Genomic DNA, 13,026 nt, shown 5'->3' with positions numbered 1-13,026 from the left:
AATTCTATATCCAGCTAATATAACTTATAAACATGAAAGCAAAATTAAGACTTCTGTTTATTAAGATAAACAAAAGTTGTTGCCAGCAGACATTCACTGTCAAAAATAAAGGAAGTTCTTCAAGCAAAGGGAAAATATAAGATGGAAAGTGGATCTACACAGAGGAATGTAACAGTATGTTTTGGAGTTTATAATTTATGTAGAAGCTAATGTATGCCAACAGTAGTGTGAAAGATGGTCAGAGGAATGGAAGTATGCTGGCTGTAAGGGTGTTACATTATGAGTAGTATAATGTTATTTGAGGATAGACTATACATTATTAAAGATACTTGGGGCTTCCCTGGTGGCGCAGTGGTTGAGAGTCCACCTGCCAATGCAGGGGACACAGGTTTGTGCCCCGGTCTGGGGGGATCCCACATGCCACAGAGCGGCTAGGCCTGTGAGCCATGGCCGCTGGGCCTGCGCGTCCAGAGCCTGTGGTCCGCAATGGGAGAGGCCACAACAGTGAGAGGCCCACATACCGCAAAAAAAAAAAAAAAAGATACTAGATACAAACATACGGCAGTGCCTAGAGCAATATGTTTTTAAGTGCAAGTATGGCTGATAGACCAATAGTGGAGGTAAAATGGAATTTTTAAAATACTCTATCCAAGAGAAGGTGCAAAGAACAAATGACACTAAATAGAGAACAAATTACAGGATGGTAGATTTAAACCCAACCATATTGATACTTAGAATAAGTATAGAGGGTCTAAACACTCCATTAAAAAGCACACATTGTTGGACTGGATAATAAAACAAGACCCAACTATGTGACAACTACATGATGTACGTTAAATATAAATATATGGATAGGTTAAAATTAAAAGGATGTAAGAAGATCAGCCATGCAAAAACATACAAACAGGGCTTCCCTGGTGGCGCAGTGGTTGGGAGTCCGCCTGCCAATGCAGGGGACACGGGTTTGTGCCCCGGTCTGGGAAGATCCCACACGCCGCAGAGTGGCTGGGCCTGTGAGCCATGGCCGCTGAGCCTGCGCGTCGGAGCCTGTGCTCCGCAGTGGGAGGGGCCATAACAGTGAGGGGCCTGCATACCGCAAAAAAACCCAAAAAAACAAAAAAAACATACAAACACTAATCATAAGAAAGCTAGAGTAACTGTATTATTATCAGATAGACTTCAGAACAAGGAATATTACCAGGGATAAAGAAGGCTGTTTCGTAACAGTAAAGCAATAATTTCATCAGAAAGACACACTAAACCTACGTTTATGCATATAATAGTAGAACTTCAAAATTCCTGATATAAAAACTGATCAGACTGAAATTATAAGTAGACAATTATAATTGGAGGTTCCAACACTCCCTTCTCAGTAATCGATATAATATGTAGTCAGTAAAGTTTTGGAAGCCTGGGCAATACTATCAACCAACTTAACCTGCTTGACATTTATAGAACACTCAAACCCAGCCACAGAAGAATACACATTCATTTTAAGTGCATATGAAACATATCAGGTTCTGGACCATAAAACTAGTCTCAGTATATGTAAAAGTTTAGAGAACATACTCTGTATGATTACAGATACAATTAAATTAGTAATAACAGAAAGCTAGTTGGGAAATCCCTAGATATTTGGAAGCTAAAGATTACATTTCTAGATAACCCATGAGTCAAAGAAGAAATCAAAAGGAAAGTTTAAAAATATTTTGAACTAAATGAAAATGAAAACACAGCATATCAAAATCTGAGGAATGCAGCTAAAGCAGTGCTTAGAAGGAAATTGCTAGCATTAAATGTTTATAGTAGGAAAAATGGAAAGTCTAAAATGAATAATCTAAGATTCTGCATTAAGATGCTAGTATAAAAAGAGCAAATTAAACCCAAAGAAAGTAGATGACACTTCACTAGAGAAGATATGGGGATGGCAAATAAACACAAGACATCCTCAACATTGTTATTCATTAGGGAAGTTAAGACCACAATGAGATACCACAACACATCCACTAAAATGGCTAAAATGAAAACAACTGAAAATATACAAGTGTTGGTGAGGATGTGTAGTGACCTGGAATTTTTCATGTTTTGCTGGTAGGAGTGTAAAATGGTGAAACCACTTTGGAAGTGGTCTGGCAGTTTCTCAAAACAGTAGCTATACTCTTATCAAATGACACTATTATTCCACCTTTAGGTATTTATCCAAGACAAATGAAAACCTACATCTACCCAAAGACTTTTACACAAATGTTCATAGCAACTTTATTCATAATAGCACTGAACTATAAACAGTCCAAATGTCCATCAATAGATAAATAGGTTGTGGCATATCTATCTCTACAGCTAAGTACTAGTCAACAATAAAAATGAACAAAATATTATTATATGCAACAACATTGATGAATCTCAGAAACAAAATGTTGGGCAAAAGAATTGTACGTACTGTGTGATTTGCTTTATGTCAAATTCTAGAAAAGGCCAATCTCATCTTTAGTGACAACAGACCTGTGGTTTCATGGGGCCAGCGGTGAGAGAGGGATTGAGAATGTTACCAAGACCAAGTTCATACTGCTCGCTGCACAACAGGCCAATAAATCAAGAGATGAGTTGTTGGGTCAAGGAATGGTGACAGCAGACCGAGAAGATGGTGGACTAGTGTCCCAAAGAACCATCTTCTCCGAATTAGGATTCAGGCTTCTTTTATACTAAAAGAGGAAGGGCGTGTGGTTGGTTGCTGCAAACTTCTTGGGGCTGGAATCCTTTGTTCTTGGCAGCTAGCTGTCCAGTAGGTCATTTCACAATGTTGCTATAAACCTCCAACAAGACAAATGTTATTCTCTGTTCTACACCTTTTTACCTCTATTTAAATGGATAAGTGTTATATCTTTTAAGGCCAGGACCTTGAGAAAGAGCTATCCTGTATATTTCAGGCTACCGGCAACATTTTTAACTTGTAGCAAAATCAACAGAATACAAAGGTTAAAGTAAAAGAAACAGATCCAATGTGGAGTCAGATTTGTTCTTCCATATTACCAGAAGGGACACTATTTGGGGTAATAAAAACATTCTGTCTTGATTTTGGTGGTGGTTTCACAACTGTACATTTGTCAAAACCCAATGAATGGCACAGTTAAAATGGGTACATTTGGGGGACTTCCCTGGTGGTCTAGTGGTTAAGACTTCACCTTCCAATGCAGGGGTTGTGGGTTCGATCTCTGGTTGGGAAGCTAAGATCCCACATGCCTTGTGGCCAAAAATCCAAAACATAAAACAGAAGCAATATTGTAACAAATTCAATAAAGACTTTAAAAATGGTCCACATCATGGAAGCAACCTAAGTGTCCATCGACAGATGAATGGATAAAGAAGATGTGGCACATATATACAATGGAATATTACTCAGCCATAAAAAGAAACGAAATTGAGTTATTTGTAGTGAGGTGGATGGACCTAGAGTCTCATACAGAGTGAAGTAAGTCAGAAAGAGAAATACAAATACTGTATGCTACCACATATATATGGAATCTAAAAAAAACAAAAAATCGTTCTGAAGAAATTAGGGGCAAGATAGGAATAAAGACACAGACGTAGAGAATGAACTTGAGGACATGCGGAGGGGGAAGGGTACGCTGGGACAAAGTGAGAGAGTGGCATGGACATATATACACTACCAAATGTAAAATAGCTAGCTAGTGGGAAGCAGCCACATAGCACAGGGAGATCAGCTCGGTGTTTTGTGTCCACCTAGAGGGCTGGGATAGGGAGGGTGGGAGGGAGACACAAGAGGGAGGAGATATGGGGATATATGTATATGTATAGCTGACTCACTTTGTTATACAGCAGAAACAAACACACCATTGTAAAGCAATTATACTCCAATAAAGATGTTAAAAAAAAAAAAAGGTCCACACCAAAAAAATCTAAAAAACTAAAATGGGTACATTTTATTGTATGTAGGTTATATCTGAATAGTTAATTTTTAAATACAAACTTTAAAAATCATGTCTATCATATAAATATTTACATAAGTGAATGTGCATCTACATGTGCATATACATGCAGCAAAGGATCTGAAAGGTCAAACACCAAAGGGGTAAGTTGAGACCAGAGGCCACAATTCTCACCTAGCAGTTTAATGAGGAGGAACCTTAAAATTAATCGGGTACTGGCTCCTGTTGCTTTGAGAATACAAAGTGCTAAAGTAACCATTACTGGGACTTCCCTGGTGGCGCAGTGGTTAAGAATCCACCTGCCAATGCTGGGGACATGGGTTCTATCCCTGGTCCGGGAAGATCCCACATTGCCATGGAGCAACTAAGCCTGTGCACCACAACTACTGAGCCTGCGTTCTAGAGCCCGTGTGTCGCAACTACTGAACCCACGTGCTGCAGCTACTGAAGCTTGCGCACCTAGAGCCTGTGCCTCACAACAAGAGAAGCCACCGTAATGAGAAGCCCACGCACCACAACAAAGAGTAGCCCCCACTTGCCGCAACTAGAGAAAGCCTGCGCGCAGTAGCCAAGACCCAACACAGCCAAAAAACATAAAATAAATTTTAAAAAAGTAACCGTTACTCATTTTTATATAGATAAGGATAAAAGCTGCAGAGTATTTACAAGACATTGACATTGGTGACACAAAGGATCTAAACATAAACTGGTTTGGGATAAAAGTCCTGTTTTGTCTCTTATCATAAAGTTGAGTTTCTGTCTTAGCCTGTTTTAATTTGCCAAGGGCTTGTTGACTTACTACCTTGAAAGAAGGAATGTTAGTTATGGGAAGTTTATATCTATTAGAATTTTTTTTGTATGAAACTGTTCACTTGAAAATTTAAAGGAGGTTATTTGTGTCAGCTCTTGTGCATTGATTAACCTGCAGATTATGATTTCACAAATCTAGTTCTAATTAACAAACCAGTTAAAAAGGGTGTATAGATTCTCTTACAATTTGTAATTTTTAAAATTTATTTCTTATACAGCAGGTTCTTATTAGTTATGTTTTATACATATTAGTGTATATATGTCAATCCCAATCTCTCAGTTCATCCCACCCACCCCCCCACTTTCCCCCTTGGTGTCCATAGGTTTGTTCTCTACATCTGTGTCTCTATTTCTGTCTTGCAAACAGGTTCATTTGCACCATTTTTCTAGATTCCACATATATGCATTAATATATGATATTGGTTTTTCTCTTTCTGACTTACTTCACTCTGTATGACAGTCTCTGGGTCCATCCATGTCTCTACAAATGACCCAATTTCATTCCTTTTTATGGCTGAGTAATATTCCATTGTATATATGTGCCACATCTTTATCCATTCATCTGTTGATGGACACTTAGGTTGCTTCCATATCCTGGCTATAGTAAATAGAGCTGCAATGGACATTGTGGTACATGACTCTTTTTGAATTACGGTTTTCTCAGGGTATATGTCCAGTAGTGGGATTGATGGGTCATATGGTAGTTCTATTTTTAGTTTTTTAAGGAACCTCCATACTGTTCTCCATAGTGGCTCTATCAATTTACATTCCCACCAACAGTGCAAGAGGGTTCCCTTTTCTCCACACCCTCCCCAGCACTTGTTGTTTGTGGATTTTCTGATGATGCCCATTCTAACTGGTGGAGGTGATACCTCACTGTAGTTTTAATTTGCATTTCTCTAATGATTAGTGATGTTGAGCAGCTTTTCATGTGCCTCTTGGCCATCTGTATGTCTTCTTTGGAGAGATGTCTATTTAGGTCTTCTGCCCTTATTTATTTATTTATTTATTTTTTGCGGTACGCAGGCCTTTCACTGTTGTGGCCTTTCCCATTGTGGAGCACAGGCTCCGGATGTGCAGGCTCAGTGGCCATGGCTCATGGGCCCAGCCGCTCCACAGCATGTGGGATCTTCCCCGACCGGGGCACGAACCCATGTCCCCTGCATCGGCAGGCAGACTCTCAACCACTGCGCCACTAGGGAAGCCCCTGCCCATTTTTTTTATTGGGTTGTTTGTTTTTTTAACATTGAGCTGCATGAGCTGTTTATATATTTTGGAGATTAATCCTTCATCCATTGGTTCATTTTCAAATATTTTCTCCTATTCTGAGGGTTGTCTTTTCGTTTTGTTATAGTCCCCTTTGCTGTGCAAAAGCTTTTAAGTTTCATTAGGTCCCATTTATTTATGTTTGTTTTTATTTCCATTACTCTAGGAAGTGGGTCAGAAAAGATCTTGCTGTGATTTATGTCAAAGAGTGTTCTTCCTATGTTTTCCTCTAAGATTTTTGTATTGTCCAGTCCTAAATTTAGGTCTTTAATCCATTTTGAGTTTATTTTTGTGTATGGTGTTAGGGAATGTTCTAATTTCATTCTTTAACATGTAGCTGTCCAGTTTTCCCAGCACCACTTATTGAAGAGGCTGTCTTTTCTCAATTGTATATCCTTGCCTCCTTTGTCATAGATTAGTTGACCATAGGTGCATGGGTTTATCTCTGAGCTTTCTATCCTATTCCATTGAACTATATTTCTGTGTTTGTGCCAGTACCATATTGTCTTGATTACTGAGGCTTTGTAGTATAATCTGAAGTCAGGGAGTCTGATTCCTCCTGCTCCATTTTATTCCCTTAAGACTGCTTTGGCTATTCAGGGTCCTTTGTGTCTCCATACACATTTTAAGATTTTTTGTTCTAGTTCTGTAAAAAATGTCACTGGTAATTTGATAGGGATTGCATTGATTCTGTAGATTGCTTTGAGTAGTATAGTCATTTTCACACTGATTCTTCCAATCCAAGCACATGGTATAGCTCTCCATCTGTTTGTGTTATCCTAGATTTCTTTCATCAGTGTCTTATAGTTTTCTGAGTACAGGTCTTTTACCTCCTTAGGTAGGTTTATTCCTAGGTATTTTATTCTTTTTGTTGCAATGGTAAATGGGATTGTTTCCTTAATTTCTCTTTCTGATCTCTTGTTGTTAGTATATAGGAATGCAAGAGATTTCTTTGCATTAGTTTTGTATCCTGCAACTTTACCGAATTCATTGGTTAGCTCTAGTAGTTTTCTGGTGGCATTGTTAGGATTCTCTATGTTAGTATCATGTTATCTGCAAGCAGTGACAGTTTTACTTTTTTCTTCCAATTTGTATTCCTTTTATTTCTTTTTCTTCTCTGATTGCTGTGTCTAGGACTTCCAAAACTATGTTGAATAATAGTGGCAAGAGTGGACATACATTTCTTGTTCCTCATCTTAGAGGAAATGCTTTCAGTTTTTCACCCTTGAGAATGATGTTTGCTGTGGGTTTGTTGTATATGGCCTTTATTATGTTGAGTTTCCCTCTATGTCCACTTTCTGGAGAGTTTTTATCATAAATGGGTGTTGAATTTTGTCAAAAGCTTTTTCTGCATCTATTGAGATCATATGGCTTTTATTCAATTTGTTAATATGTTATATCACACTGATTGATATGCCTATATTGAAAAATCCTTGCATCCCTGCGATAAATCCCACTTGATTATGGTGTATGATCCTTTTAACTTGTTGTTGGATTCTGTTTGCTGGTATTTTGTTGTGGATTTTTGCATCTATATTCATCAGTGATATTGGTCTGTAATTTTCTTTTTTTGTAGTATCTCTGGTTTTGGTATCAGGGTGATGGTGGCCTTGTAGAATGAGTTTGGGAGTGTTCACTCGCCTGCAGTTTTTTGGAAGAGTTTGAGAAGGATGGGTCTTAGCTCTTCTCTAAATGTTTGATAGAATTCACCTGTGAAGCCTTCTGGTCCTGGACAGTCCTGGACTTTGGTTTGTTGGAAGAATTTGTGTGTGTGTGTGTGTGTGTGTTACACGGGCCTCTCACTCTTGTGGCCTCTCCCATTGCAGAGCTCCGGATGTGCAGGCTCAGCAGCCATGGCTCACGGGCCTAGCTGCTCCGCAGCATGTGGGATCTTCCCAGACCGGGGCACGAACCCGTGTCCCCTGCATCGGCAGGCGGACTCAACCACTGCACCACCAGGGGAGCCCTGTTGGAAGAGTTTTAATCACAGTTTCAATTTCATTACTTGTGATTGGTCTGTTCATATTTTCTATTTCTTCCTGGTTTGGTCATGGAAGGTTATATCTTTCTAAGAATTTGTCCATTTCTTCCATGTTGTCCATTTTATTGGCATAGAGTTGCTTGTAGTAGTCACTTATGATGCTTTATATTTCTGCGATGTCTGTTGTAACTTCTCCTTTTTCATTTCTAATTTTATTGATTTGAGTCCTCTCCCTCTTTTTCTTGTTGAGTCTGGCTAAAGGTTTATCAATTTTATTTATCTTCTCAAAGAACCAGCTTTTAGTTTTATTGATCTTTGCTATTGTTTTCTTTGTTTCTATTTCATTTATTTCTGCTCTGATCTTTATGTTTTCTTTCCTTCTACTAATTTTGTGCTTTGTTTGTTCTTCTTTCTGTAGTTCCTTTAGGTGTAAGGTTAGATTGTTTGAGATTTTTCTTGTTTCTTGAGGAAGGATTGCACTGCTATAAACTTCCCTCTTAGAACTGCTTTTGCTGCATCCCATAGGTTTTGGATCGTCATGTTTTCATTGTTATTTGTCTCTAGGTATTTTTTGATTTCCTCTTTGATTTCTTCAGTGATCTCTTGGTTATTTAGTAACATATTGTTTTTCCTCCATGTGTTTGTGTTTTTTTACATTTTTCCCTGTAATTTATTTCTAATCTCAAAGCATTGTGGTTGGAAAAGATGTTTGATATGATTTCAATTTCCTTAAATTTACCAAGCCTTGATTTGTGACCCAAGATGTGATCTATCCTGGAGAATGTTCCGTGTGCACTTGAGAAGAACGTGTAATCTGCTGTTTTTGGATGGAATGTCCTATAAATATCAACTAAATCTATCTGGTCTAATGTGTCATTTAAAGCTTGTGTTTCCTTATTAATTTTCTGTCTCGATTATTTGTCCATTGGTGTAAGGGAGGTGTTAAAGTCCCCCACTATTATTGTGTTACTGTCGATTTCCTCTTTTATAGGTGTTAGCAGTTGCCTTATGTATTGAGGTGTTTCTATGTTGGGTGCATATATATTTATAATTGTTATATCTTCTTCCTGGATTGATCCCTTGATCGTTATGTAGTGTCCTTCCTTGTCTCTTATAACATTGTTTATTTTAAAGTCTGTTTTATCTGATATGAGTATTGCTACTCCAGCTTTCTTTTGATTTCCATTTGCATGGAATATCTTTTTCTACCCCCTCACTTTCAGTCTGTATGCGTCCCTAGGTCTGAAGTGAGTCTCTTGTACACAGCATATATATGGGTCTTGTTTTTGTGTCCATTCAGCGAGCCTGTGTCTTTTGGTTGGAGCATTCAATCCATTCACATTTAAGGTAATTATTGATATGTATGTTCCTATTATCATTTTCTTAATTGTTATGGGTTTGTTTTTGTAGGTCCTTTTCTTCTTTTGTGTTTCCCACTTAGAGAAGTTCCTTTAGCATTTGTTGTAGAGCTGGTTTGGTGATGCTGAATTCTCTTAGCTTTTGCTTGTCTGTAAAGCTTTTGATTTCTCCATCAAATCTGAAAGAGATCCTTGCCAGGTAGAGTAATCTTAGTTGTAGCTTCTTCCCTTTCATCGCTTTAAATATATCATGCCACTCCCTTCTGGCTTGTAGAGTTTCTGCTGAGAAATCAGCTGTTAACCTTATGGGAGTTCCCTTGTATGTTACTTGTCATTTTTCCCTTGTTGCTTTCAATAAGTTTTCTTTGTCTTTCATTTTTGTCAATTTGATTACTGTGTGTCTCAGCTTGTTTCTCCTTGGATCTATCCTGCCTGGGACTCTGTGCTTCCTGGACTTGGCTGGCTATTTCCTTTCCCATGTTAGGGAAGTTTTCGACTGTAATCTCTTCTGTAAAGACAGTAAACAGTTTCTCGGGTCCTTTCTATCTTCTCCTTCTGGGACCCCTATAATGCAAATGTTGGTGCATTTAATGTTGTCCCAGAGGTCTCTTTTTTTTTTTTTTTTTTTTTTTTGCGGTACGTGGGCCTCTCACTGTTGTGGCCTCTCCCAGTGCGGAGCACAGGCTCCGGATGCGCAGGCTCAGCAGCCATGGCTCATGGGCCCAGCCACTCCGTGGCATGTGGGATCTTCCCAGACTGGGGCATGAACCCGTGTCCCCTGCATTGGCAGGCGGACTCTCAACCACTGTGCCACCAGGGAAGCCCCCAGAGGTCTCTTAAGCTGTCTTCATTTCTTTTCATTCTTTTTTCTTTATTTTGTTCCATGGTGGTGAATTCCACCATTCATCTCCCAGGTCGCTTATCTGTTCTGCCTCAGTTATTCTGCTATTGATTCTTTCTAGTTTATTTTTCATTTCAGTTATTGTATTGTTCATCTCTGTTTGTTTGTTCTTTAATTCTTCTAGGTGTTTGTTCTTTAATTCTTCTAGGTCTTTATTAAATATTTCTTGCATCTTCTCGATCTTTGCCTCCATTCTTTTTCTGAGGTCCTGGATCATCTTCACTATCATTATTCTGAATTCTTTTTCTGGAAGGTTGCCTATCTCCACTTCATTTAGTTGTTTTTCTGGGGTTTTATCTTGTTTCTTCATCTGGTACATAGTCCTCTGCCTTTTCGTTTTGTCTGTCTTTCTGTGAATATGGTTTTCGTTCCACAGGCTGCAGAATTGTAATTCTTCTTGCTTCTGCTGTCTGCCCTCTGGTGGATGAGGCTATCTAAGAGGCTTGTGCAAGCCTCCTGATGGAAGGGACTGGTGGTGGGTAGAGCTGGGTGTTGCTCTGGTGTGTAGAGCTCAGTAAAACTTTAATCTGCTTGTCTGCTGATGGGTGGGGCTGGGTTCCCTCACTGTTGGTTGTTTGGCCTGAGGCGACCCAGCACTGGAGCCTACTCGGCTCTTTGGTGGGGCTAATGACAGACCCTGGGAGGGCTCACGCCAAGGAGTACTTCCCAGAACTTCTGCTGCCAGTGTCCTTGTTCCCACAGTGAGCCACAGCCACCCCCCACCTCTGCAGGAGACCCTCCAACACTAGCAGGTAGGTCTGGTTCAGTCTCCTATGGGGTCACTGCTCCTTCCCCTGGGTCCTGATGTGCACACTACTTTGTGTGTGCCCTCCAAGAGGGGAGTCTCTGTTTCCCCCAGTCCTGTCGAAGTTCTGCAGTCAAATCCCACTAGCCTTCAAAGTGTGATTCTCTAGGAATTCCTCCCCCCATTGCTGGACCCCCAGGTTGGGAAGCCTGACGTGGGGCTCAGAACCTTCACTCCAGTGGCTGGACTTCTGGGGTATAAGTGTTCTCCAGTTTGTGAGTTACCCACCCAGCAGTTATGGGATTTGATTTTACTGTGATTGTGCCCCTCCTACTGCCTCATTGCGGCTTCTCCTTTGTCTTTGGATGTGGGGTATCTTTTTTGGTGACTTCCAGTGTCTTCCTGTCGATGAGTGTTCAGCAGTTAGTTGTGATTCCGCTGCTCTCGCAAGAGGGAGTGAGCGCATATCCTTCTACTCTGCCATCTTGAACCAATCTCTCATGCATCGATTCTCTTACAATCAAAAGTGTAAAATCATTACCTTTACAAAAACATTTTTTAACACCAGTAAATAAAGTGATTAATACGTTATCTTTGAAACAGTGCAGAATCTTAATTATCCTTGTCAGTTAAAAGAAAAATACAAATAAAACATTTTATTAGGGGAGATTCATAAAGTACGTTAAACAGTTATATCACTGCACACACAGTGGATTAAAAATGATTTTTGCTGCTTATTAGATATGTTCAAACTTCTGACATTTTTAGCTGTCTGGCCCTATTACTGTCCAACATGGAGCCCCTTTTCTTACCATTCCCATGATACTTTCCCCAGTTGTCCTCAAACCATTCTTGCGCCTACTAAACTTTCTTTCTCTCCATCACACCCACATTTTCTCTATTTTCCTCCTTTTCTTTCTTCTAACCATCTCTCTTTCTTCCATTCTCTCTTCTGTCTCTCCTCCCTCCCCCTCCCTTTCAGTAGTCTACAATTGATGTCTAATTCCCTCTAGGCTTACCATGGGATACCTCCAACCCCAGCCTGTATGAGTTTTAGTTTGAATTCCCAGGCCTTGTTTGTATCACACATTCTTATAGGTTGTAAACAGTTCTGTGTTTGCAAACATCCTCGTTGACCTAACAGAGCAAAATCTGCCTCTAAGGCTGCTAAGCAGGAATCCCTCTCCCATGGGTAATTTTTCCTAGTTCTCAGTTGCATCATGACATTAGTGTTTACCTTAAGTGAGGAATTTTTGTCACATTAAAGAAAAATTCTCTATATTTGATACCTTTGCATATCAAAAGTTATCTTCTTATTTCACAGTTTTATAATTTTAGTTCACATTTAATTACTACCCAAGATGTAAACTACTGTTTGCTTTAAAGGCTATGGGATTGATTATTGCAGATACATTTTACTTTTAAACCTTCTGTTGTTCACAGAAAGTCCAGTATCCACGCTTGAGTCACCTACGAAAGCTATTTCAATCTCAAAAGAGACAACCCCAGTGGCACAAAATGCAGCCCAGGTACTGATATGAAATGTTCTGTAAGGGATATTCATTCCAAATTGAGTGGAAGTACCCATTTTACTCATAAAGAAACATTTGGGTTATATTTCATCTTAGAAAGCACTTTAATATGCTTTTTTAAATGTGCTATTGTGAGTCTACTTATTTACTCAGTTAAAATAATTTAATTGGGGCTTCCCTGGTGGCGCAGTGGTTGAGAGTCCGCCTGCCGATGCAGGGGACACAGGTTCGTGCCCCGGTCTGGGAAGATCCCGGAAGATCCCACATGCCGCGGAGCGGCTGGGCCCGTGAGCCATGGCTGCTGAGCCTGCGCGTCCGGAGCCTGTGCTTGCAACGGGAGAGGCCACAGCAGTGAGAGGCCCGTGTACCGCAACGAAACAAAACAAACAAACAAACAAAAATAATAATAATTTAATTGAATTTTCCAGAAGCTACAGAATTAAAACAACTATATTTTTTAGTCCAACAAGTTGGAAAAGATTTTTA

At 39.6% G+C, this 13,026-nt stretch overlaps 1 protein-coding gene across 4 annotated transcripts in view; it reads left to right on the top strand.

The window, feature by feature from the left end:
* The window catches only part of ATF7IP2 (activating transcription factor 7 interacting protein 2), a 56,447-nt gene that overhangs the window by 41,624 nt on the left and 1,797 nt on the right, over positions 1 to 13,026 (top strand). For all 4 annotated transcript variants that reach the window (XM_081257436.1, XM_081257437.1, XM_081257438.1 and 1 more), the window contains one exon: positions 12,452 to 12,537. In XM_081257436.1, the coding sequence (XP_081113562.1) occupies positions 12,452 to 12,537 (86 nt within the window). The remainder of the gene's footprint in view (positions 1 to 12,451; positions 12,538 to 13,026) is intronic.

The sequence above is a fragment of the Mesoplodon bidens genome (genome assembly GCF_964165515.1).
Source record: "Mesoplodon bidens genome assembly, chromosome: 15".
Taxonomy (NCBI): Eukaryota; Metazoa; Chordata; class Mammalia; order Artiodactyla; family Ziphiidae; genus Mesoplodon; species Mesoplodon bidens.
This window is presented reverse-complemented; position numbering and strand designations above follow the sequence as displayed.